The 24,498-nt window shown below is 53.3% G+C and overlaps 1 protein-coding gene across 7 annotated transcripts in view; it reads right to left on the minus strand.

The window, feature by feature from the left end:
• The window catches only part of IL2RG (interleukin 2 receptor subunit gamma), a 49,240-nt gene that overhangs the window by 22,859 nt on the left and 1,883 nt on the right, over positions 1-24,498 (minus strand). Inside the window, exons 2-4 of one of the 7 annotated variants that reach the window (XR_012160649.1) lie at positions 23,305-24,483; positions 21,427-21,773; positions 6,166-6,252 (exon numbers count right to left, since the gene is read on the minus strand). Coding sequence is in view for 2 of the 7 variants with exons in the window: in XM_073358641.1 (XP_073214742.1) it covers positions 5,906-6,109; positions 23,961-24,030 (274 nt within the window). In the remaining 5 variants the exon portion in view is untranslated. Of the gene's footprint in view, positions 1-5,905; positions 6,110-6,165; positions 6,253-19,742; positions 21,348-21,426; positions 21,774-23,304; positions 24,484-24,498 lie in introns of those variants that run through there. The other 6 variants (XR_012160648.1, XR_012160647.1, XR_012160646.1 and 3 more) reach the window with 6 other exon arrangements.

A 24,498-nucleotide genomic window follows, 5' to 3' on the forward strand; every position in this document is an offset into this window, starting at 1 on the left:
GTTGGAGTACTGTGCCCAAACAGGGGAGACAGAGTACAGAGGAGAGTAACAAAAATGATAAAAGGTTTAGCCCTTGTCTACATCTACTTTGATGTAACTTGTGTTGCTCAGGGGTGTGAATAATCCACACTCCTGAGCAACGTAAATTACACCGAGCGAAGTGTCAGCATAGAGAGCGCTGTTTCGGAGGCAGAGCTTCTCCTGCTGATACCGTTACTGCTTCTCGTGGAGGCAGGAGTTAAGCCGACGAGAGAGCTCTCTCACGTCAGTGTAGAGCATCTCCACCCCAAGCCCTACAGCAGCACTGGTGCCGCGGTAAGTGCCGTAGCGTAGATGTAGCCTTAGAAAACCTGACTGTGAGGAAAGGTTAAAAAACCGGGCATGTTTAGCCTTAGAAAAAAGGCAACTGAGGAGGGACTGATCAGTCTACAACTACGATAAGGGGCTGTTTAAAACAGGACTGTGATTAACTGTCCTGCCTTCAGTGGACATGGAGAACAAGAAGTAATTGGCTTACTCTGAGCAAGGCAGATCTAGGTTAGATATTGTGGAAGATATTTCTACCTACAAGGGTAGTTAAGCTCTGAAATAGGCTTCCAAGGTCTCCCGTAGAATCCCCATCCATGGAGATTTTAAAGAACCGGTTGGACAAAGACCTCCCAGGGATGGTCTAGAATCATGGGATCATAGAATATCAGGGTTGGAAGGGACCTCAGGAGGTCATCTAGTCCAACCCCCTGCTCAAAGCAGGACCAATCCCCAACTAAATCATCCCAGCCAGGGCTTTGTCAAGCCTGACCTTAAAAACTTCTAAGGAAGGAGATTCCACCACCTCCCTAGGTAACGCATTCCAGTGTTTCACCACCCTCCTAGTGAAAAAGTTTTTCCTAATATCCAACCTAAACCTCCCCCACTGCAACTTGAGACCGTTATTCCTCATTCTGTCATCTGCTACCACTGAGAACAGTCTAGATCCATCCTCTTCAGGTAGTTGAAAGCAGCTATCAAATCCCCCCTCATTCCTCTCTTCCGCAGACTAAACAATCCCAGTTCTCTCAGCCTCCCCTCATAAGTCATGTGTTCCAGACCCCTAATAATTTTTGTTGCTCTCCGATGGACGTTTTCCAATTTTTCCACATCCTTCTTGTAGTGTGGGGCCCAAAAACTGGACACAGTACTCCAGATGAGGCCTCACCAATGTAGAATAGAGGGGAACGATCACATCCCTCGATCTGCTGGCAATGCCCCTACTTATACAGCCCAAAATGCCATTGGCCTTCTTGGCAACAAGGGCACACTATTGACTCATATCCAGCTTCTCGTCCACTGTCACCCCTAGGTCCTTTTCTGCAGAACTGCTGCCTAGCCCTACGATCCCTAGTCTGTAGCAGTGCATGGGATTCTTCCGTCAGGACTCTGCACTTGTCCCTGTGGAACCTTATCGGATTTCTTTTGGCCCAATCCTCTAATTTGTCTAGGGCCCTCTGTATCCTATCCCTACCCTCCAGCATATCTACCTCTCCTCCCAGTTTAGTGTCAAATGCAAAGTTGCTGACGGTGCAATCCACACCATCCTCCAGATCATTAATGAAGATATTGAACAAAACCGGTCCCAGGACCGACCCTTGGGGCACTCCACTTGATACCGGCTGCCAACTCGACAAGGAGCCAAAGATCACTACCCGTTGAGCCCGACAATCTAGCCAGCTTTCTATCCACCTTATAGTCCATTCATCCAGCCCATACTTCTTTAACTTACTGGCAAGAATACTGTGGGAGACCCTGTCAAAAGCTTTGCTAAAGTCAAGGAACAACATGTCCACTGCTTTCCCCTCATCCACAGAGCCAGTTATCTCGTCATAGAAGGCAATTAGATTAGTCAGGCATGACTTGCCCTTGGTGAATCCATGCTGACTGTTCCTGATCACTTTCCTCTCCTCGAAGTGCTTCAGAATTGATTCCTTGAGGACCTGCTCCATGATTTTTCCAGGGACTGAGGTGAGGCTGACTGGCCTGTAATTCCCAGGATCCTCTTTCTTCCCTTTTTTAAAGATGGGCACTACATTAGCCTTTTTCCAGTCGTCCAGGACCTCCCCCGATCACCATGAGTTTTCAAAGATAATGGCCAATGGCTCTGCAATCACATCTGCCAACTCCTTTAGCACTCTCGGATGCAGCGCATCCGGCCCCATAAACTTGTGCTCATCCAGCTTTTCTACACAGTCCTGTACCACTTCTTTCTCCACAGAGGGCTGGTCACCTCCTCCCCATGCTGTCCTGCCCAGTGCAGTAGTCTGGGAGCTGACCTTGTTTGTGAAGACAGAGGCAAAAAAAGCATTGAGTACATTAGCTTTTTCCACATCCTCTGTCACTAGGTTGCCTCCCTCATTCAGTAAGGGGCCCACACTTTCCTTGACTTTCTTCTTGTTGCTAACATACCTGAAGAAACCCGTCTTGTTACTCTTAACATCTCTTGCTAGCTGCACCTCCAGGTGTGATTTGGCCTTCCTGATTTTACTCCTGCATGCCCAAGCAATTTTTTTATACTCTTCCCTGGTCATTTGTCCAATCTTCCACTTCTTGTAAGCTTCTTTTTTGTGTTGAAGATCAGCAAGGATTTCACTGTTAAGCCAAGCTGGTCGCCTGCCATATTTACTATTCTTTCTACACATCGGGATGGTTTGTCCCTGTAACCTCAATAAGGAGTCTTTAAAATACAGTCAGCTCTCCTGGACTCCTTTCCCCCTCATGTTATTCTCCCAGGGGATCCTGCCCATCAGTTCCCTGAGGGAATCAAAGTCTGCTTTTCTGAAGTCCAGGGTCTGCATTCTGTGGCTCTCCTTTCTTCCCTGTGTCAGGATCCTGAACTCGACCATCTCATGGTCACTGCCTCCCAGGTTCCCATCCACTTTTGCTTCCCCTGCCAATTCTTCCCGGTTTGTGAGCAGCAGGTCAAGAAGAGCTCTGACCCTAGTTGGTTCCTCCAGCACTTGCACCAGGAAATTGTCCCCTACACTTTCCAAAAACTTCCTGGATTGTCTGTGCACCGCTGTATTGATCTCCCAGCAGATATCCATCCATGACAGTGCTCCAGTCATGTGAGTTATCCCACCAAATCTCTGTTATTCCAATCACATCATAGTTCCTTGACTGTGCCAGGACTTGCAGTTCTCCCTGCTTGTTTCCCAGGCTTCTTGCATTTGTGTATAGGCCCTTGAGATAACTTGGTGTTTGTCCTGCTTTCTTAGTATGAGGCAGGAGCCCTCCCCTTTCGCGTTCTCCTGCTCATGCTTCCTCCCGGTATCTCATGTCCCCACTTACCTCAGGGCTTTGCTCTCCTTTCCCCCCAGTGAACCTAGTTTAAAGCCCTCCTCACTAGGTTAGCCAGCCTGCTTGCGAAGATGCTCTTCCCTCTCTTCGTTAGGTGGAGCCTGTCTCTGCCTAGCACTCCTCCTTCTTGGAACACCATCCCATGGTCAAAGAATCCAAAGCCTCCGTCTCGGTTTACTTGGTCCTGTCCCAGCATTGGGGGTTGGACTAGATGACCACTCGAAGTCCCTTCCAGCCCAACATTTCTATGATTAGGAGAAGGGATGACGACGCAGCCAGAAGTCAAAGTGCCTAAAATGCCACCACCTAAATGTGTGCTGGAGCCGCTGCAGTTCCACAGGTCAGGTCACGGCTCGGAGCTCATTTCTCCAGCGTGTGCACTCACAGGTCCCATCTCGTCACAAACCGCCTAACACGGTTACTGTCTGAGGGGGTCAAGGGAGAGGCTCTGAGTCCGTGTCCCGGGGTGGGGGCGCTGCATGGTGATCTCCCACCTTCATGCAGCCAGTGGCCTGTGCTCCCATTGCCATGCTGAAGCCTCCGCATTCATCTACTGATAAATAAAACTTGCGGATTTAAATTTTTGGCCCAGAATGCCCTCAGGAGTAACACATGCTAGCAGCTGTGGTTTTGCTGGAATGCGCCTCTTATGCCGAGATGATGGGAAGCTTGCAGCGGGTTTTCCAGACACCGAGAGCAGGTGCACCCACATAGAGAGAGAATGTCTGAACAACAGGCAGCTTGAGAGATTAGTGGTATCTGCAGGGTCTCTATCACTCCAAGATGTTCCTGAACAGCAATGCTGGTTGAGATAGCTCTTGTATGTGGGAGGCAAGCCTGGAGCACTGGCTGCCCGTTCAGCGAGGATCCCAGTTTATTCCCGAGGTTCTTGGAATGAGAGTACTACACAAGGGCCTACCAGCCTCCCCACTAACGTCAGAACAGACTAAAACAGAGACTAGAGCAGATACACATCTGAAAACTATACCCACGGTGCAGATACTTATCAGGGCCTCACATCCTGCTGCTAAACTCCATGCAGTGAGAGAGGGACTCTCCATGGTTGAGAGTTTGAGCAGCTCTGCTAATTGCATTGCAGGCCCATGGGCCTGGCAGGACTTATGGGAAAATGCTGTGCTCTTTATTCTAATAGAGTCCCTTACTCAGCGTTACAAGAAACTGACTCATTCTCTGAATCTTTGCCTGTGGTCTACAGCTGACCCCTCCACTTCCCTCTCCAGAGAGAATGGATATGAGCAGCACCTGCCTCCTGCCCTACTCCTGGAACCTGAGGCCTGTGCTCTGAGGGTTCAAACTGGAGGCTGATGAGATTAGAGCCTCTTTCCCCATGGAGATGAGGGCGGGAGCTTGACAGCTTTGCAACATAGTACTTCCAGTGCGGGATCTGGCCTTGAGTCTTCCCATGGCCTCTTGCTTGCTGCCTCAGTGGGGGAAGCAGAGAGCTCAGGAGCTCCCTGCTGGACTTCCCCAATTCTTGCAGCCATTCAGGAGTGGTGCTGATAGGCTGGGGATGCCATGTACTGCCTTGCGGCCAGCCATCACCTCCCTGAGCTGTGACCCTGACGGACGCCACGTACCGCCCTGTGGCCAGCTGTCACCCCCGAGTCATCACCCTGACAGATGCCACATACTGCCCTGAGGCCAGACATCACCCTGACAGGCATCACGCACTGCCCTGTGGCTAGACGTCACCACCCTGAGCCATCACCAATAGATGCCACGTACTGCCCTGAGGCCTGATGTCCCCCCCCAGCCGTCACCCTGACGGACACCAGACATCACCCTGACGGATGCCATGTACTGTCCCTGCAGTCAGACATCACTCCCACAGAGCCATCCCCCGATGGACACCACATCATGCCCCTGCAGACAGACACCCTGACGGACGCCATGTACTGCCCTGTGGACAGATGTCATCCCTTGAGCAGCGTCTTCACTCGTCATTGCTATGTCACTGGTGCCGATATATTTTTGAGCCCCTGTAGCACAACGAGGTGCCCAAGTGACACAGTGGCGGCCTCTGGCCACAGAGGATGCAGCAATGCAAGCCTCTTCTCCCCCACCCCTGGCAACATGCCTCAGCCCTGGGTCTAGGGGGAGAAGTGAATTCAGCCTCTGTGGACCATTCAGGCCTTATCCTTGAGACAGCAAAGGGGCCAGTTTGTGGCGGTGACTTGTGATGCAGACAAGGCACCATGAGTAAGTGACCTGAGTTTTACCAAATGCTTCACAAAGGCCCCCAAACCGCCATCAGGTGGTGATGAGTTTATGCCTGCCTAAGATGGGATGGCTCTGAACCCACAGGTCAAAGGATCTACAGACAGCGCACAATCTCCAGAGCCAGCATGGCCTCCCCTTGCTAGATATTCACATCGCGGGCCCCCCCTTCCCCCCCGTAAGCCTCATGCTGCTGAACTCCTGCCTTGCCTGGGGTGGCCTCTCAGTGAGGCATGTTCCTGAAGCTCCAAATGTGGCCTGTAGAACAAAGGCAGGGAGCGGATTCAGGAAAGTGTTGGGCAGCTGAGATTCACAGAACAGTGAGCGCGAGAATTACCTTGTGGGCTCTGGGCAGCCATGGCTCGCAGGCTGCGACCAGAGAGCAGGAGGATTAGAGTCAGGAACATCCCAGCTTCCTTCCTGGCAGAGGAGGGAGAGAGAGGGGAATCCATGGCCCTGTATTGCCACGCGTTCTCTGGGCGCCGGGGCCAGCCGGCAGAGCTGGCTGTATCACAGCTCCTCATGGGCCGAGTGCTCGCTGCTGAAGGAGAATACCACGCAGCTGACTCTCCACTTCCGCACTCATTGCTGCTTCCTGTACAAAACCTTGTCCCCGCGTGCTTGCAGGCAGGAGAGTGCTCGGTCTCGGCAGCCCTCGGGGGTAGGCACAGTGTGTGCTTCGCTCTACAGCCAAGGGAAACTCCCTGTGAGCTGCAGCCCAGCCTGTGGCGAGCAGCCGTGCAGAGCTTGCCAGGCCCCCCACAGCAGGGGAGTTCATGTCGGGGGACAGGGTAGGCAGCTGAGGCGCAGCCTGATCTGGCAGCTGGACTGGAAAGGCACCAGCTGCAGGGTGGCCTCATAGCAAGGGGGCACTGGCATCACGGCCTGGCCTGGTCGTGTGGTGACAATGGGCTGGGCCTGCCCCAGAGCTGGAGCACAGGCCGCCCCAGAGCGGGACCATGGGCTTCCCCAGAGCGAGACCACGGGCTGGAGCACAGACTGCCCCAGGACTGGAGCACGGGCCGCCCCAGGGCTGGAGCACGGGCTGGAGCATGGGCCGCCCCAGGGCGGGACCACGGGCTGGAGCATGGGCTGCCCCCTGGTGCCAACTTTCTATTTGCAGACAACCGAACACCCTTGTCCCGCCTCCTTCCCTGAGGCCCACCCCTTCTCCAAGGCTCTACCCCTGCTCACTCCATCCCCCCTCCCTCCACCGCTCGCTCTCCCTCAGCCTCACTCATTTTCACCAGGCTGGGGCAGGGGGTTGGAGTGTGAGGGGGGAGAGGGCTCTGGCTGGGTGTGTGGGCTCTGGGATGGGGTTTGCGATGAGGGGTTCAGAGTGCAGTAGGGGGCTCCGGGCTGGGGGTTGGTGTGTGGGAGGGGTATGGTCCCCAGGGTAGGGTCAGAAAGAAAGGGTTTCGGGGTGCAGGAGGGGGCTCTGGGCTGGGGGTTGGTGTGTGGGAGGGGTATGGGCCCCAGGGTGAATCACAGAATATCAGGGTTGGAAGGGACCTCAGGAGGTCATCTAGTCCAACCCCCTGCTCAAAGCAGGACCAATCCCCAATTAAATCATCCCAGCCAGAGCTTTGTCAAGCTGGACCTTGAAAACTTCTACGGAAGGAGATTCCACCACTTCCCTAGATAACGCATTCCAGTGCTTCACAACCCTCCTAGTGAAAAACTTTTCCTAATATCCAACCTAAACCTCCCCCACTGCAACTTGAGACCATTACTCCTTGTCCTGTCATCTGCTACCACTGAGAACAGTCCAGAGCCATCCTCTTTGGAACCCCCTTTCAGGTAGTTGAAAGCAGCTACCAAATCCCCCCTCATTCTCATCTTCCATAAACTAAACATCCCCAGTTCCCTCAGCCTCTCCTCATAACTCATGTGTTCCAGTCCCCTAATCATTTTTCTTGCCCTCCGCTGGACTCTTTCCAATTTTTCCACATCCTTCTTAAAGTGTGGGGCCCAAAACTGGACGCAGTACTCCAGATGAGGCCTCACCAATGTCGAATAGAGGGGAACGATCACGTCCCTCAGTCTGCTGGCAGTGCCCCTACTTATACATCCCAAAATGCCATTGGCCTTCTTGGCAACAAGGGCACACTGTTGACTCATATCCAGCTTCTTGTCCACTGTAACCCCTAGGTCCTTTTCTGCAGAACTGCTGCCAAGCCATTTGGTCCCTAGTCTGTAGCAGTGCATTGGATTCTTCCGTCCTAAGTGCAGGACTCTGCACTTGTTCTTGTTGAACCTCATCAGATTTCTTTTGGCCCAATCCTCCAATTTGTCTAGGTCCCTCTGTATCCTATCCCTGCCCTCCAGCGTATCTACCACTCCTCCCAGTTTAGTCTCATCTGCAAACTTGCTGAGGGTGCATGACCATCCTCCAGATCATTAATGAAGATATTGAACAAAACCGGCCCGAGGACTGACCCTTGGGGCACTCCACTTGATACCGGCTGCCAACTAGATATGGAGCCATTGATCACTACCCGTTGAGCCCGACAATCTAGCCAGCTTTCTATCCACCTTTATAGTCCATTCATCCAGCCCATACTTCTTTAACTTACTGGCAAGAATACTGTGGGAGACCATGTCAAAAGCTTTGCTAAAGTCAAGGAACAACACGTCCACTGCTTTCCCGTCATCCACAGAGCCAGTTATTTCATCATAGAAGGCAATTAGATTAGTCAGGCATGACTTGCCCTTGGTGAATCCATGCTGACTGTTCCTGATCACTTTCCTCTAAGTGCTTCAGAGTTGATTCCTTGAGGACCTGCTCCATGATTTTTCCAGGGACTGAGGTGAGGCTGGCCTGTAGTTCCCAGGATCCTCCTTCTTCCCTTTTTTAAAGATGGGCACTACATTAGCCTTTTTCCAGTCGTGCAGGACTTCCCCCGATCACCATGAGTTTTCAAAGATAATGGCTCTGCAATCCCATCCGCCAACTCCTTTAGCACTCTTGGATGCAGCGCATCCGGCCCCAGAAACTTGTGCTCGTCCAGCTTTTCGAAATAGTCCCGAACCACTTCTTTCTCCACAGAGGGCTGGTCACCTCCTCCCCATGCTGTGTTGCCCAGTGTAGTAGTCTGGGAGCTGACCTTGTTTGTGAAGACAGAGGTGAAAAAAGCATTGAGTACATTAGCTTTTTCCACATCCTCTGTCACTAGGTTGCCTCCCTCCTTCAGTAAGGGGTCCACACTTTCCTTGACTTTCTTCTTGTTGCCAACATACCTGAAGAAACCCGTCTTGTTACTCTTGACATTTCTTGCTAGCTGCACCTCTAGGTGTGATTTGGCCTTCCTGATTTTACTCCTGCATGCCCAAGCAATTTTTTTATACTCTTCCCTGGTCATTTGTCCAATCTTCCACTTCTTGTAAGCTTCTTTTTTGTGTTGAAGATCAGCAAGGATTTCACTGTTAAGCCAAGCTGGTCGCCTGCCATATTTACTATTCTTTCTACACATCGGGATGGTTTGTCCCTGTAACCTCAATAAGGAGTCTTTAAAATACAGTCAGCTCTCCTGGACTCCTTTCCCGCTCATGTTATTCTCCCAGAGGATCCTGCCCATCAGTTCCCTGAGGGAATCAAAGTCTGCTTTTCTGAAGTCCAGGGTCTGCATTCTGCGGCTCTCCTTTCTTCCCTGTGTTAGGATCCTGAACTCGACCATCTCATGGTCACTGCCTCCCAGGTTCCCATCCACTTTTGCTTCCCCTGCCAATTCTTCCCGGTTTGTGAGCAGCAGGTCAAGAAGAGCTCTTACCCTAGTTGGTTCCTCCAGCACTTGCACCAGGAAATTGTCCCCTACACTTTCCAAAAACTTCCTGGATTGTCTGTGCACCGCTGTATTGCTCTCCCAGCAGATATCAGGGTGATTGAAGTCTCCCATAAGAACCACAGCCTGCGATCTAGTAACTTCCGTTAGTTGCCTGAAGAAAGCCTCGTCCACCTCATCCTCCTGGTCCGGTGGTTTATAGCAGACTCCCACCACGACATCACCCTTGTTGCTCACACTTCTAAACTTAATCCAGAGACACTCAGGTTTTTCTGCAGTTTCATACCGGAGCTCTGAGCTGTCATACTGCTCCCTTACATACAGTGCAACTCCCCCACCTTTTCTGCCCTTCCTGAACAGCTTATATCCATCCATGACAGTGCTCCAGTCATGTGAGTTATCCCACCAAGTCTCTGTTATTCCAATCACATCATAATTCCTTGACTGTGCCAGGACTTGCAGTTCTCCCTGCTTGTTTCCCAGGCTTCTTGCATTTGTGTATAGGCCCTTGAGATAACTTGGTGTTTGTCCTGCTTTCTTAGTATGAGGCAGGAGCCCTCCCCTTTCGCGTTCTCCTGCTCATGCTTCCTCCCGGTATCTCATGTCCCCACTTACCTCAGGGCTTTGCTCTCCTTCCCCCCAGTGAACCTAGTTTAAAGCCCTCCTCACTAGGTTAGCCAGCCTGCTTGCGAAGATGCTCTTCCCTCTCTTCGTTAGGTGGAGCCTGTCTCTGCCTAGCACTCCTCCTTCTTGGAACACCATCCCATGGTCAAAGAATCCAAAGCCTCCGTCTCGGTTTACTTGGTCCTGTCCCAGCATTGGGGGTTGGACTAGATGACCACTCGAAGTCCCTTCCAGCCCAACATTTCTATGATTAGGAGAAGGGATGACGACGCAGCCAGAAGTCAAAGTGCCTAAAATGCCACCACCTAAATGTGTGCTGGAGCCGCTGCAGTTCCACAGGTCAGGTCACGGCTCGGAGCTCATTTCTCCAGCTTGTGCACTCACAGGTCCCATCTCGTCATAAACCGCCTAACACGGTTACTGTCTGAGGGGGTCAAGGGAGAGGCTCTGAGTCCGTGTCCCGGGGTGGGGGCGCTGCATGGTGATCTCCCACCTTCATGCAGCCAGTGGCCTGTGCTCCCATTGCCATGCTGAAGCCTCCGCATTCATCTACTGATAAATAAAACTTGCGGATTTAAATTTTTGGCCCAGAATGCCCTCAGGAGTAACACATGCTAGCAGCTGTGGTTTTGCTGGGATGCGCCTCTTACGCCGAGATGATGGGAAGCTTGCAGCGGGTTTTCCAGACACCGAGAGCAGGTGCACCCACATAGAGAGAGAATGTCTGAACAACAGGCAGCTTGAGAGATTAGTGGTATCTGCAGGGTCTCTATCACTCCAAGATGTTCCTGAACAGCAATGCTAGTTGAGATAGCTCTTGTATGTGGGAGGCAAGCCTGGAGCACTGGCTGCCCGTTCAGCGAGGATCCCAGTTTATTCCCGAGGTTCTTGGAATGAGAGTACTACACAAGGGCCTACCAGCCTCCCCACTGACGTCAGAACAGACTAAAACAGAGACTAGAGCAGATACACATCTGAAAACTATACCCACGGTGCAGATTCATAGATTCATAGATATTTAGGTCAGAAGGGACCATTATGATCATCTAGTCTGACCTCCTGCACAATGCAGGCCACAGAATTTCACCCACCACTCCTAAAAAAGACCTCACACCTATATCTGTGCTATTGAAGTCCTCAAATTGTAGTTTGAAGACCTCAAGGAGCAGAGAATCCTCCAGCAAGTGACCCGTGCCCCATGCTACAGAGGAAGGCGAAAAACCTCCAGGGCCTTCCAATCTGCCCTGGAGGAAAATTCCTTCCCGACCCCAAATATGGCGATCAGCTAAACCCTGAGCATATGGGCAAGATTCATCAGCCAGATACTACAGAAAATTCTTTCCCGGGTAACTTGGATCTTACCCCATCTAAAAACCCATCACAGGCCATTGGGCCTATTTACCATGAATATTTAATTACCAAAACCATGTTATCCCATCATACCATCTCCTCCATAAACTTATCGAGTTTAATCTTAAAGCAAGATAGATCTTTTGCCCCCACTACTTCCCTCGGAAGGCTATTCCAAAACTTCACTCCTCTGATGGTTAGAAACCTTCGTCTAATTTCTAATCTAAATTTCCTAGTGGCCAGTTTATATCCATTTGTTCTTGTGTCCACATTGGTATTGAGTTTAAATAATTCCTCTCCCTCTCTGGTATTTATCCCTCTGATATATTTATAGAGAGCAATCATATCTCCCCTCAACCTTCTTTTAGTTAGGCTAAACAAGCCAAGCTCCCTGAGTCTCCTTTCATAAGACAAGTTTTCCATTCCTCGGATCATCCTAGTAGCCCTTCTCTGTACCTGTTCCAGTTTGAATTCATCCTTCTTAAACATGGGAGACCAGAACTGCACACAGTATTCCAGGTGAGGTCTCACCAGTGCCTTATATAACGGTACTAAAACCTCCTTATCCCTACTGGAAATACCTCTCCTGATGCATCCCAAGACGACATTAGCTTTTTTCACAGCCATATCACATTGGCAGCTCATAGTCAACCTATGATCAACCAATACTCCAAGGTCCTTTTCCTCCTCCGTTACTTCTAGTTGATGCGTCCCTAGCTTATAACTAAAATTCTTGTTATTAATCCCTAAATGCATGACCTTACACTTCTCACTATTAAATTTCATCCTATTCCTATTACTCCAGTTTACAAGGTCATCCAGATCCTCCTGTAGGGTATCCCTGTCCTTCTCTAAATTAGCAATACCTCCCAGCTTTGTATCATCTGCAAACTTTATTAGCACACTCCCACTTTTTGTGCCCAGGTCAGTAATAAAAAGATTAAATAAGATTGGTCCCAAAACTGATCCTTGAGGAACTCCACTGGTAACCTCCCTCCAACTTGACAGTTCACCTTTCAGTAGGACCCGTTGTAGTCTCCCCTTTAACCAATTCCCTATCCACCTTTCAATTTTCCTATTGATGCCCATCTTATCCAATTTAACTAATAATTCCCCATGTGGCACAATATCAAACGCCTTACTAAAATCTAAATAAATTAGATCCACTGCGTTTCCTTTATCTAAAAAATCTGTTACTCTCTCAAAGAAGGAAATCAGGTTGGTTTGGCACGATCTACCTTTTGTAAAACCATGTTGTATTTTGTCCCATTTACCATTGACTTCAATGTCCTTAACTACCTTCTCCTTCAAAATTTTTTCCAAGACCTTGCATACTACAGATGTCAAACTAACAGGCCTATAATTACTTGGATCACTTTTTTTCCCTTTCTTAAAAATAGGAACTATGTTAGCAATTCTCCAATCATATGGTACAACCCCTGAATTTACAGATTCATTAAAAATTCTTGCTAATGGGCTTGCAATTTCTTGTGCCAATTCTTTTAATATTCTTGGATGAAGATTATCTGGGCCCCCCGATTTAGCCCCATTAAGCTGTTTGAGTTTCGCTTCTACCTCAGATATGGTGATGTCTACCTCCATATCCTCATTCCCATTTATCATGCTACCATTATCCCTAAGATCCTCTTTAGTCTTATTAAAGACTGAGGCAAAGTATTTGTTTAGATATTGGGCCATGCCTAGATTATCCTTGACCTCCACTCCATCCTCAGTTTTTAGCGGTCCCACTTCTTCTTTCTTTGTTTTTTTCCTATTTATATGACTATAGAACCTTTTACTATTGGTTTTAATTCCCTTTGCAAGGTCCAACTCTACTTGACTTTTAGCCTGTCTCACTTTATCCCTACATATTCTGACCTCAATAAGGTAGCTTTCCTTACTGATCCCTCCCTTCTTCCACTCCCTATATGCTTTCTGCTTTTTCTTAATTACCTCTCTAAGATGCTTGCTCATCCAGCTTGGTCTACAACTCCTGCCTATGAATTTTTTCCCCTTTCTTGGGATGCAGGCTTCCGATAGCTTCTGCAGCTTTAATTTAAAATAATCCCAGGCCTCCTCTACCTTTAAACCCATAAATTCTTCAGTCCAATCCACTTCCCTAACTAATTTCCTTAATTTTTGAAAGTCAGCCCTTTTGAAATCAAAAACCCTAGTTGCAGATTTATTTTTGTTAATCCTTCCATTCAATTTGAACTGAATTAGCTCATGATCACTTGAGCCAAGATTATCCCCTACAACCATTTCCTCTATGAGATCCTCATTACTCGCCAAGACCAGATCTAAAATGGCATCCCCTCTAGTCGGTTCAGCAACTACTTGTTGAAGGAATCCATCAGCTATCGCATCTAGGAAAATCTGAGCCCTATTATTATTACTAGCACTCATCCTCCAGTCTATATCTGGGAAGTTAAAGTCTCCCATGATCACACAGTTTCCATTAGTATTTACTTTATTAAAAACATTAAAAAGGGCTCTATCCATATCCAAATTAGATCCCGGTGGTCTATAGCACACCCCAAGCACTATCCTAGGGGAGGCTCTAATAGTTTTCTTCCCCAATTTAATTATTGCCCAGACAGACTCAGTCATATCCATTTCATCGCTTCTTAAGATACTTATCAGGGCCTCACATCCTGCTGCTAAACTCCATGCAGTGAGAGAGGAACTCTCCATGGTTGAGAGTTTGAGCAGCTCTGCTAATTGCATTGCAGGCCCATGGGCCTGGCAGGACTTATGGGAAAATGCTGTGCTCTTTATTCTAATAGAGTCCCTTACTCAGCATTACAAGAAACTGACTCATTCTCTGAATCTTTGCCTGTGGTCTACAGCTGACCCCTCCACTTCCCTCTCCAGAGAGAATGGATATGAGCAGCACCTGCCTCCTGCCCTACTCCTGGAACCTGAGGCCTGTGCTCTGAGGGTTCAAACTGGAGGCTGATGAGATTAGAGCCTCTTTCCCCATGGAGATGAGGGCGGGAGCTTGACAGCTTTGCAACATAGTACTTCCAGTGCGGGATCTGGCCTTGAGTCTTCCCATGGCCTCTTGCTTGCTGCCTCAGTGGGGGAAGCAGAGAGCTCAGGAGCTCCCTGCTGGACTTCCCCAATTCTTGCAGCCATTCAGGAGTGGTGCTGATAGGCTGGGGATGCCATGTACTGCCTTGCGGCCAGCCATCACCTCCCTGAGCTGTGACCCTGACGGACGCCACGTACCGCCCTGTGGCCAGCTGTCACCCCCGAGTCATCACCCTGACAGATGCCACATACTGCCCTGAGGCCAGACATCACCCTGACAGGCATCACGCACTGCCCTGTGGCTAGACGTCACCACCCTGAGCCATCACCGATAGATGCCACGTACTGCCCTGAGGCCTGATGTCCCCCCCCAGCCGTCACCCTGATGGACACCAGACATCACCCTGACGGATGCCATGTACTGTCCCTGCAGTCAGACATCACTCCCACAGAGCCATCCCCCGATGGACACCACATCATGCCCCTGCAGACAGACACCCTGACGGACGCCATGTACTGCCCTGTGGACAGATGTCATCCCTTGAGCAGCGTCTTCACTCGTCATTGCTATGTCACTGGTGCCGATATATTTTTGAGCCCCTGTAGCACAACGAGGTGCCCAAGTGACACAGTGGCGGCCTCTGGCCACAGAGGATGCAGCAATGCAAGCCTCTTCTCCCCCACCCCTGGCAACATGCCTCAGCCCTGGGTCTAGGGGGAGAAGTGAATTCAGCCTCTGTGGACCATTCAGGCCTTATCCTTGAGACAGCAAAGGGGCCAGTTTGTGGCGGTGACTTGTGATGCAGACAAGGCACCATGAGTAAGTGACCTGAGTTTTACCAAATGCTTCACAAAGGCCCCCAAACCGCCATCAGGTGGTGATGAGTTTATGCCTGCCTAAGATGGGATGGCTCTGAACCCACAGGTCAAAGGATCTACAGACAGCGCACAATCTCCAGAGCCAGCATGGCCTCCCCTTGCTAGATATTCACATCGCGGGCCCCCCCCGTAAGCCTCATGCTGCTGAACTCCTGCCTTGCCTGGGGTGGCCTCTGTGAGGATGTGACTCAGCAGGGAGGGGGGAGTGTTGGCCTGGGAATGTGCCCTGGGGATGGGAGACCTGAGAGCCTGTCACCTGAGCCAGGAGGGGGAGGTGACACCTCTGCCAGGAATGTGGAGGGTGACTGCAGCAGGGAACCTGCTGGGTGGGTTTAGTTTTCAGTTTGGGGCTGGGTGGAGGAACACAGGGAACCCCAGGGCTGGGGTCTAAGCTCCCTGCTCCCCCAGAAGGACTTGACTGAGGGGTCCTGGGTGTACCCACAAGTTCTGTTTTGGACTGTGTTCCTGTTGTCCAATAAACCTTCTGTTTTACTGGCTGGCTGAGAGAGAGTCTCAGTGAATCCCAGGAAGAGGGGTGCAGGGCCTGGACTCCCCCACACTCCGTGACAACTGGTGGTAGCGGTGGGATGTACTGCACCCCGTGAACGGCGCTTCCTGCAGTAAGTGACTGGGGAACAGTAAAACGAAGGGGAATTGATGGGGACCAGGCGTGCTGAAGATTCAGAGAGAGACGGTTTCAGGGGGCGGTTAACCCCTGGGAGTGTGTGACCAGAGAAAAGGACTTTTGCTGTAACAGGGTCCCCCGGGGGATTGCAGCGAGCGGTCTCAGGGGCGGAGGAGTCTGCAGCTCGACCCTGGCAAAGAGGTGGTGACCTCAAGAAGGACTGGCACACTAAGGGCTTTTCCTGGAAACCGTGGGAAGCTGCCCGGAGTGGCCAGCAGGGAGATGTATGCTAAACGCCTGAAGAGCGACCTGGTGGAGCTGTGCAGGCAGAGGGGGCTGCGCATCGGGAGGTCCACCAAGGAACAGCTGATTGCCCAGTTGGAGGAGAGGGATCGCTTGGATGACCCGATCCCTGTCCCTGAGGGAAGCCGCCCGGCAGATGCAGCGTGGGCCCTGGGGCCTGACCAGGCTTGGAGGGGTCAGACTGCTGCCGAGGACATCCCGAGACCCTTCCTACCTATGCCTAGGGGAGGGGTTGGGGGAAGCCCAGCGAATACCGAGGGCACCCTGACCCCGGCAGCCAGCAGGGGATCCTCCCGGTGGAGCTCCCCATCCCTGGAGCAGAGGCGGCTGGAATGGGAGAGGGAGATGAAAATGAGGGAGCTGGAGGATCATGAGAAACAACGTCAACATGAGGAGAAACAACGTCAACATGAGCAGGAGGAGAAGGAGAGGGAGTGTCAGGAGAAGGAGAAACAAAGACAGCATGAACTGGAGCTGGCCAGGCTGAGGAGCAGTGGGGCCCCGGCTGTGGTGAGTGAGGGGGGACCCAAGACTGCAAGGAGCTTTGATAAGTGCTTCCTGGCCCAGCGGAAGGAGGGAGAGGACATAGATAGCTTCCTGATGGCCTTTGAGAATGCCTGCGAGCTGCACAGGGTTGACCCTGCAGACCGGCTCCAGTTCCTCACCCCCTTACTGGACCCCAAAGCCGTGGAGGTGTACAGCCGGATGACAGGGCTGGAGGCAGGGGACTATGAACTGTTCAAACAGGCCCTGCTCCGTGAGTTTGGGCTGACCCCCGAGATGTACCGGAGAAGGTTCCGGAGTCAGCGTAAAACGCCTGAGGTCACCTACCTACAACTGGTCAACCGGATGCAGGGATATGCCCGCAAGTGGACAGCTGGGGCCCGAGCTAAAGAGGACCTGCTTGACCTAATCGTACTGGAGCAGCTGTATGAACAGTGCCCTTCCGACCTGAGGCTGTGGTTGGTGGACAAAAAGCTCGAGAACCCCCAGCACGCAGGGCAGCTGGCCGACGAGTTTGTGAACAGTCGGTCAGGGGGGTAGCCAGGAGGAGTCCCAAAAGGACAGGCCCCCCCCGATGCAGAGAGTCACCAGGGGGCCTCCCAGCGGGGAAATAGGGAGAACCTCCTCCAAAGGGGAACGCCTGGTGTCGGGCCCCTCCGACCCGCTCGAGGGGACCAACGTGACCTGAGCTATCATCACTGTGGCCAGAGAGGCCACGTACGGTCCGTGCCCTGGGCTCAGGGACAAACTGAGCAGACCCAACCTACCCAGGGTTAACTGGGTAGGGACCCAGCTGGATGAGGGGCAGACGACCCAGGCTAGGGGGGCTACCAGTTTACCACCTGCTCAGGAGGGAAGAGGACCCCAGGCCAGCTCCGCCAGAGGGCTGGAGGCTCTGGACTCAGGGTGCTCGGTTTACAGGGTGGGCGCGGGGCTGTCCCTCCGGAGAGAGTGCCTTGTTCCCCTGGAGGTGGATGGGAGGAAGGTCAATGGATACTGGGATACGGGCGCGGAGGTGATGCTGGCCCGGCCCGAGGTGGTGGCCCCAGATCGGGTGGTGCCCAACACCTACCTGACCCTGACAGGGGTGGGCAGGACCCCATTTAAGGTGCCCATGGCAAGGGTACACCTGAAATGGGGGGCCAAGGAGGGCCCCAAGGATGTGGGGGTACACCACCATTTGCCCACTGAAGTTTTGATGAGGGGAGACCTAGAGGACTGGCCAAGCAACCCCCAGACTGCCCTGGTTGTGACCCGTAGCCAGAGCTGGCGAGGGGCACTGCACCCTGACCTCAGGGAGGGTACCACACCGGAGGCGCAGGACCCTACCCTGGTGGGGAGGGAGCGCCGAGGGGCACGGCTCAGAGAGAGGAGGCCTCAGACCTGGCCACTGAGGGGGAACCAGGCCCCATCCCTTCCCCAGCCGCTGAGTTCCAGGCTGAGTTGAGGAAAGATCCCTCCTTGCGGAAGCTCAGGGACCTGGCTGACCTCAGTGTGGTACGGACCATGAGGAGAGGCTGCCAGGAGAGGTTCCTGTGGGAGAAGGGGTTCCTGTACTGAGAATGGGCTCCCCCAGGGGAAGTGGAGTCCTGTGGGATCAGGAGGCAGCTGGTGGTCCCCCAGAAGTATCGCCGCAAGCTCCTGTCCCATGACATCCCCCTCGCAGGGCACCAGGGAATCTGGCGCACCCGGCAGAGGTTGCTACAGAACTTTTACTGGCCCGGGGTCTTTACCACGGTCCGGCAGTATTGCTGATCCTGTGAGCCCTGTCAGAGGGTGGGGAAGGCCCGGGACAAGGGGAAAGCGGCTTTGAGACCTTTGCTCATCATAGAGAAGCCTTTCCAGAAGGTGGCCATGGACATCGTGGGGCCTCTCAGCAAGACGACCCGGTCGGGGAAGAAATACATTCTGGTGGTGGTAGATTTTGCCACCCGCTACCCCGAGGCAGTGCCCTTAGCTTCCACTGAAGCAGACACCGTGGCCGATGCGCTCCTGACCATTTTCAGCCGAGTGGGGTTCCCCAAGGAAGTCTTGATAGACCAAGGCTCCAACTTCATGTCGGCCCTGCTCCGGTGCTTGTGGGAGAAATGTGGGGTCCGGCACGACTGGGCCTCAGCTTATCACCCCCAGTCCAATGGGCTTGTGGAGAGGTTTAACGGGACGCTAAAGATGATGCTGAAAACCTTTATGAACCAGCACCCGCAGGATTGGGACAAGTACTTACCTCACCTGCTGTTTGTGTACAGGGAGGTGCCCCAGGAGTCTACCAGATTTTCGCCTTTTGAACTGTTATATGGAAGGAGGGTGAGGGGCCCCCTGGACCTGATGAGAGACGAGTGGGAGGGGAAGGCCACTCCCGATGGAGAGTCAGTGGTGGAGTATGTCCTGATCTTCCGAGAGAGACTGGCTGAACTCATGGGCCTGTCCAGGGAGAATCTGGCCAGAGCCCAGAGGAAGCAGAAGGTCTGGTATGACCGCACGGCGCGGGCCCATGCCTACGCCACCAGGGATCAGGTGATGGTTCTCATCCCCGTGAGAAAGAACAAACTACAGGCCACCTGGGAGGGCCCTTTCAAGGTCGTCAAGCAGCTAAACGAGGTAAACTATGTGGTGGAGCTGTCGAACCGGGCGCACCACCGCCGGGTGTACCATGTGAATATGATGAAGCCATATTATGCCAGGGGGAATGTGGTGTTGGCCGTGTGTGGACAGTGGGAGGAGCAGGGAGATGACCCTTTAGTAGATCTATTCCCTGGGACCAGAGCTGGTTCCCCCCTGGAAACAATTCCCCTCTCAGATCAGCTAACCCCTGCCCAGCAAGCTGAGGTCAGGAGGGTGGCTGCATCCGTACCGACAGCTGTTTTCCAACCAGCCTGGACGCACTAATCTGACTGTCCACCGGGTGCAGACAGGGTCACACCCGCCGATAAGATGCTCCCCCTTCCGAGTCACAGGGAAAACTGCTCAGGACCTGGAAAGAGAGGTCCGGGACATGCTGGCTTTGGGGGTGATCCAGCCATCGGCCAGCCCTTGGGCCTCGCCAGTGGTGCTGGTCCCCAAAAAGGACGGGTCGGTCCGGTTCTATGTGGACTATCGGAAGCTCAGTGCCATCACTGTATCTGATGCCTACCCCATGCCCAAGCCTGATGAGCTCCTAGACAAGCTGGGAGGAGCTCGGTACCTTACCACCATGGACCTTACAAAGGGCTACTGGCAAGTGCCACTGGATGCAGATGCCCGGCTGAAATCGGCCTTTATCACCCCTCTGGGGCTCTATGAGCTCCTGACCCTGCCTTTCGGCCTCAAGGGAGCGCCGGCCACCTTCCAGCGCCTAGTGGACCAGCTCCTGAGGGGGATGGAGAGTTTTGCCGTGGCGTATATTGATGACATCTGTGTCTTTAGCCAGACCTGGGAGGACCACGTGTCCCAGGTTAGACAAGTGCTGGACCGACTCCAGGGGGCTGGGCTGACTGTAAAAGTGGAGAAGTGCAAGGTGGGGATGGCTGAAGTATCTTACCTGGGCCATCGGGTGGGGAGCGGCCGCCTAAAGCCGGAACCAGCCAAGGTGGAGGTGATCAGAGACTGGCCCACTCCCCACACCAAAAAGCAGGTCCAAGCCTTTATTGGGATGGCAGGATACTACCGAAGATTTGTGCCCCACTTTAGCACCATAGCCACCCCCATCACTGAGCTATGCAAGAAGGGGAAGCCAGACAAGGTGGTCTGGACTGAGCAGTGCCAGGAGGCTTTCCGGGCGCTGAAGGAGGCTCTGGTCAGTGGCCCAATTCTGGCAAACCCAGACTTTGACAAGCCCTTTGTGGTGTTCACCGACGCCTCCGACACGGGACTGGGGGCGGTGTTAATGCAGGAGGATGAAAAGGGGGAGAGACACCCCATCCTGTACCTGAGCAAGAAGTTGCTACCCCGGGAGCAACACTATGCAGCCATCGAGAAGGAGTGCCTGGCCATGGTGTGGGCCCTCAAGAAACTAGAGCCCTATCTCTTCGGGAGACACTTCACCGTCTACACCGACCACTCTTCCCTGACCTGGCTGCACCAGATGAAAGGAGCCAACGCCAAGCTCCTGACATGGAGCCTGCTCCTGCAGGATTACGACATGGATGTGGTCCACGTGAAGGGAAGGGCCAACCTGATAGCGGATGCGCTGTCCCGGAGAGGGGGCCCCGAACTTCCCCAGGTCACTGGTCACAGTGACCCCGCTCAGTTCAGTCTCGAAGGGGGGAGAGATGTGATGATGTGACTCAGCAGGGAGGGGGGAGTGTTGACCTGGGAATGTGCCCTGGGGATGGGAGACCTGAGAGCCTGTCACCTGAGCCAGGAGGGGGAGGTGACACCTCTGCCAGGAATGTGGAGGGTGACTGCAGCAGGGAACCTGCTGGGTGGGTTTAGTTTTCAGTTTGGGGCTGGGTGGAGGAACACAGGGAACCCCAGGGTTGGGGTCTAAGCTCCCTGCTCCCCCAGAAGGACTTGACTGAGGGGTCCTGGGTGTACCCACAAGTTCTGTTTTGGACTGTGTTCCTATTGTCCAATAAACCTTCTGTTTTACTGGCTGGCTGAGAGTCTCAGTGAATCCCAGGAAGAGGGGTGCAGGGCCTGGACTCCCCCACACTCCGTGACAGCCTCTCAGTGAGGCATGTTCCTGAAGCTCCAAATGTGGCCTGTAGAACAAAGGCAGGGAGCGGATTCAGGAAAGTGTTGGGCAGCTGAGATTCACAGAACAGTGAGCGCGAGAATTACCTTGTGGGCTCTGGGCAGCCATGGCTCGCAGGCTGCGACCAGAGAGCAGGAGGATTAGAGTCAGGAACATCCCAGCTTCCTTCCTGGCAGAGGAGGGAGAGAGAGGGGAATCCATGGCCCTGTATTGCCACGCGTTCTCTGGGCGCCGGGGCCAGCCGGCAGAGCTGGCTGTATCACAGCTCCTCACGGGCCGAGTGCTCGCTGCTGAAGGAGAATACCACACAGCTGACTCTCCACTTCCGCACTCATTGCTGCTTCCTGTACAAAACCTTGTCCCCGCGTGCTTGCAGGCAGGAGAGTGCTCGGTCTCGGCAGCCCTCGGGGGTAGGCACAGTGTGTACTTCGCTCTACAGCCAAGGGAAACTCCCTGTGAGCTGCAGCCCAGCCTGTGGCGAGCAGCCGTGCAGAGCTTGCCAGGCCCCCCACAGCAGGGGAGTTCATGTCGGGGGACAGGGTAGGCAGCTGAGGCGCAGCCTGATCTGGCAGCTGGACTGGAAAGGCACCAGCTGCAGGGTGGCCTCATAGCAAGGGGGCACTGGCATCACGGCCTGGCCTGGTCGTGTGGTGACAATGGGCTGGGCCTGCCCCAGAGCTGGAGCACAGGCCGCCCCAGAGCGGGACCATGGGCTTCCCCAGAGCGAGACCACGGGCTGGAGCACAGACTGCCCCAGGACTGGAGCACGGGCCGCCCCAGGGCTGGAGCACGGGCTGGAGCATGGGCCGCCCCAGGGCGGGACCACGGGCTGGAGCATGGGCCGCCCCCTGGTGCCAACTTTCTATTTGCAGACAACCGAACACCCTTGTCCCGCCTCCTTCCCTGAGGCCCACCCCTTCTCCAAGGCTCTACCCCTGCTCACTCCATCCCCCCTCCCTCCACCGCTCGCTCTCCCTCAGCCTCACTCATTTTCACCAGGCTGGGGCAGGGGGTTGGAGTGTGAGAGGGGAGAGGGCTCTGGCTGGGTGTGTGGGCTCTGGGATGGGGTTTGCGATGAGGGGTTCAGAGTGCAGTAGGGGGCTCCGGGCTGGGGGTTGGTGTGTGGGAGGAGTATGGGCCCCAGGGTGGGGCCAGAGATGACGGGTTCGGGGGGCAGGAGGGGGCTCCGGGCTGGACAGGGGGTTGGGGTGTGAGCGGGAAGAGGGCTCTGGCTGGCTATGTGGGCTCTGGGGTGGGGTTGGTGATGAGGAGTTTGGGCTGCAGGAGTGGGGCTCTGGGCTGGGGGCTGCTGTGTGGGAGGGGTATGGGCCCCAGGGTGGGGCCAGAAATGAGGGGTTCAGGGTGCACGAGAGGGCTCCGGGCTGGGGCAGCGGCTTGGGGTGTGAAGGGAGAGAGGGCTCTGGCTGGGTATGTGAGCTCTGGGGTGGGGTTGGCGATAATGGGTTCAGGGTGCAGGAGGGGGCTCCGGGCTGGGGTTGGTGTGTGGGAGGGGTATGGGCCCCAGGGTGAATTACAGAATATCAGGGTTGGAAGGGACCTCAGGAGGTCATCTAGTCCAACCCCCTGCTCAAAGCAGGACCAATCTCCAATGAAATCATCCCAGCCAGGGCTTTGTCAAGCTGGACCTTAAAAACTTCTACGGAAGGAGATTCCACCACCTCCCTAGATAACGCATTCCAGTGCTTCACCACCCTCCTAGTGAAAAACTTTTCCTAATATCCAACCTAAACCTCCCCCACTGCAACTTGAGACCATTACTCCTTGTCCTGTCATCTGCTACCACTGAGAACAGTCCAGAGCCATCCTCTTCGGAACCCCCTTTCAGGTAGTTGAAAGCAGGTATCATCCCCCCTCATTCTTCTCTTCCACAGACTAAACATCCCCAGTTCCCTCAGCCTCTCCTCATAACTCATGTGTTCCAGTCCCTTAATCATTTTTCTTACCCTCCGCTGGACTCTTTCCAATTTTTCCACATCCTTCTTGTAGTGTGGGGCCCAAAACTGGACACAGTACTCCAGATGAGGCCTCACCAATGTCGAATAGAGGGGAACGATCACGTCCCTCAGTCTGCTGGCAATGCCCCTACTTATACATCCCAAAATGCCATTGGCCTTCTTGGCAACAAGGGCACACTGTTGACTCATATCCAGCTTCTTGTCCACTGTAACCCCTAAGTCCTTTTCTGCAGAACTGCTGCCGAGCCATTTGGTCCCTAGTCTGTAGCGGTGCATTGGATTCTTCCGTCCTAAGTGCAGGACTCTGCACTTGTTCTTGTTGAACCTCATCAGATTTCTTTTGGCCCAATCCTCCAATTTGTCTAGGTCCCTCTGTATCCTATCCCTGCCCTCCAGCGTATCTACCACTCCTCCCAGTTTAGTCTCATCTGCAAACTTGCTGAGGGTGCATGACCATCCTCCAGATCATTAATGAAGATATTGAACAAAACCGGCCCGAGGACCGACCCTTGGGGCACTTCACTTGATACCGGCTGCCAACTAGACATGGAGCCATTGATCACTACCCATTGAGCCCGACAATCTAGCCAGCTTTCTATCCACCTTTATAGTCCATTCATCCAGCCCATACTTTTTTAACTTACTGGCAAGAATACTGTAGGAGACCGTGTCAAAAGCTTTGCTAAAGTCAAGGAACAACTGCTTTCCCGTCATCCACAGAGCCAATTATTTCGTCATAGAAGGCAATTAGATTAGTCAGGCATGACTTGCCCTTGGTGAATCCATGCTGACTGTTCCTGATCACTTTCCTCTAAGTGCTTCAGAGTTGATTCCTTGAGGACCTGCTCCATGATTTTTCCAGGGACTGAGGTGAGGCTGGCCTGTAGTTCCCAGGATCCTCCTTCTTCCCTTTTTTAAAGATGGGCACTACATTAGCCTTTTTCCAGTCGTCCGGGACTTCCCCCGATCACCATGAGTTTTCAAAGATAATGGCTCTGCAATCCCATCCACCAGCTCCTTTAGCACTCTCGGATGCAGCGCATCCGGCCCCAGAAACTTGTGCTCGTCCAGCTTTTCGAAATAGTCCCGAACCACTTCTTTCTCCACAGAGGGCTGGTCACCTCCTCCCCATGCTGTGCTGCCCAGTGTAGTAGTCTGGGAGCTGACCTTGTTTGTGAAGAC

The sequence above is a fragment of the Lepidochelys kempii genome, chromosome 9 (genome assembly GCF_965140265.1).
Source record: "Lepidochelys kempii isolate rLepKem1 chromosome 9, rLepKem1.hap2, whole genome shotgun sequence".
NCBI lineage: Eukaryota > Metazoa > Chordata > Testudines > Cheloniidae > Lepidochelys > Lepidochelys kempii.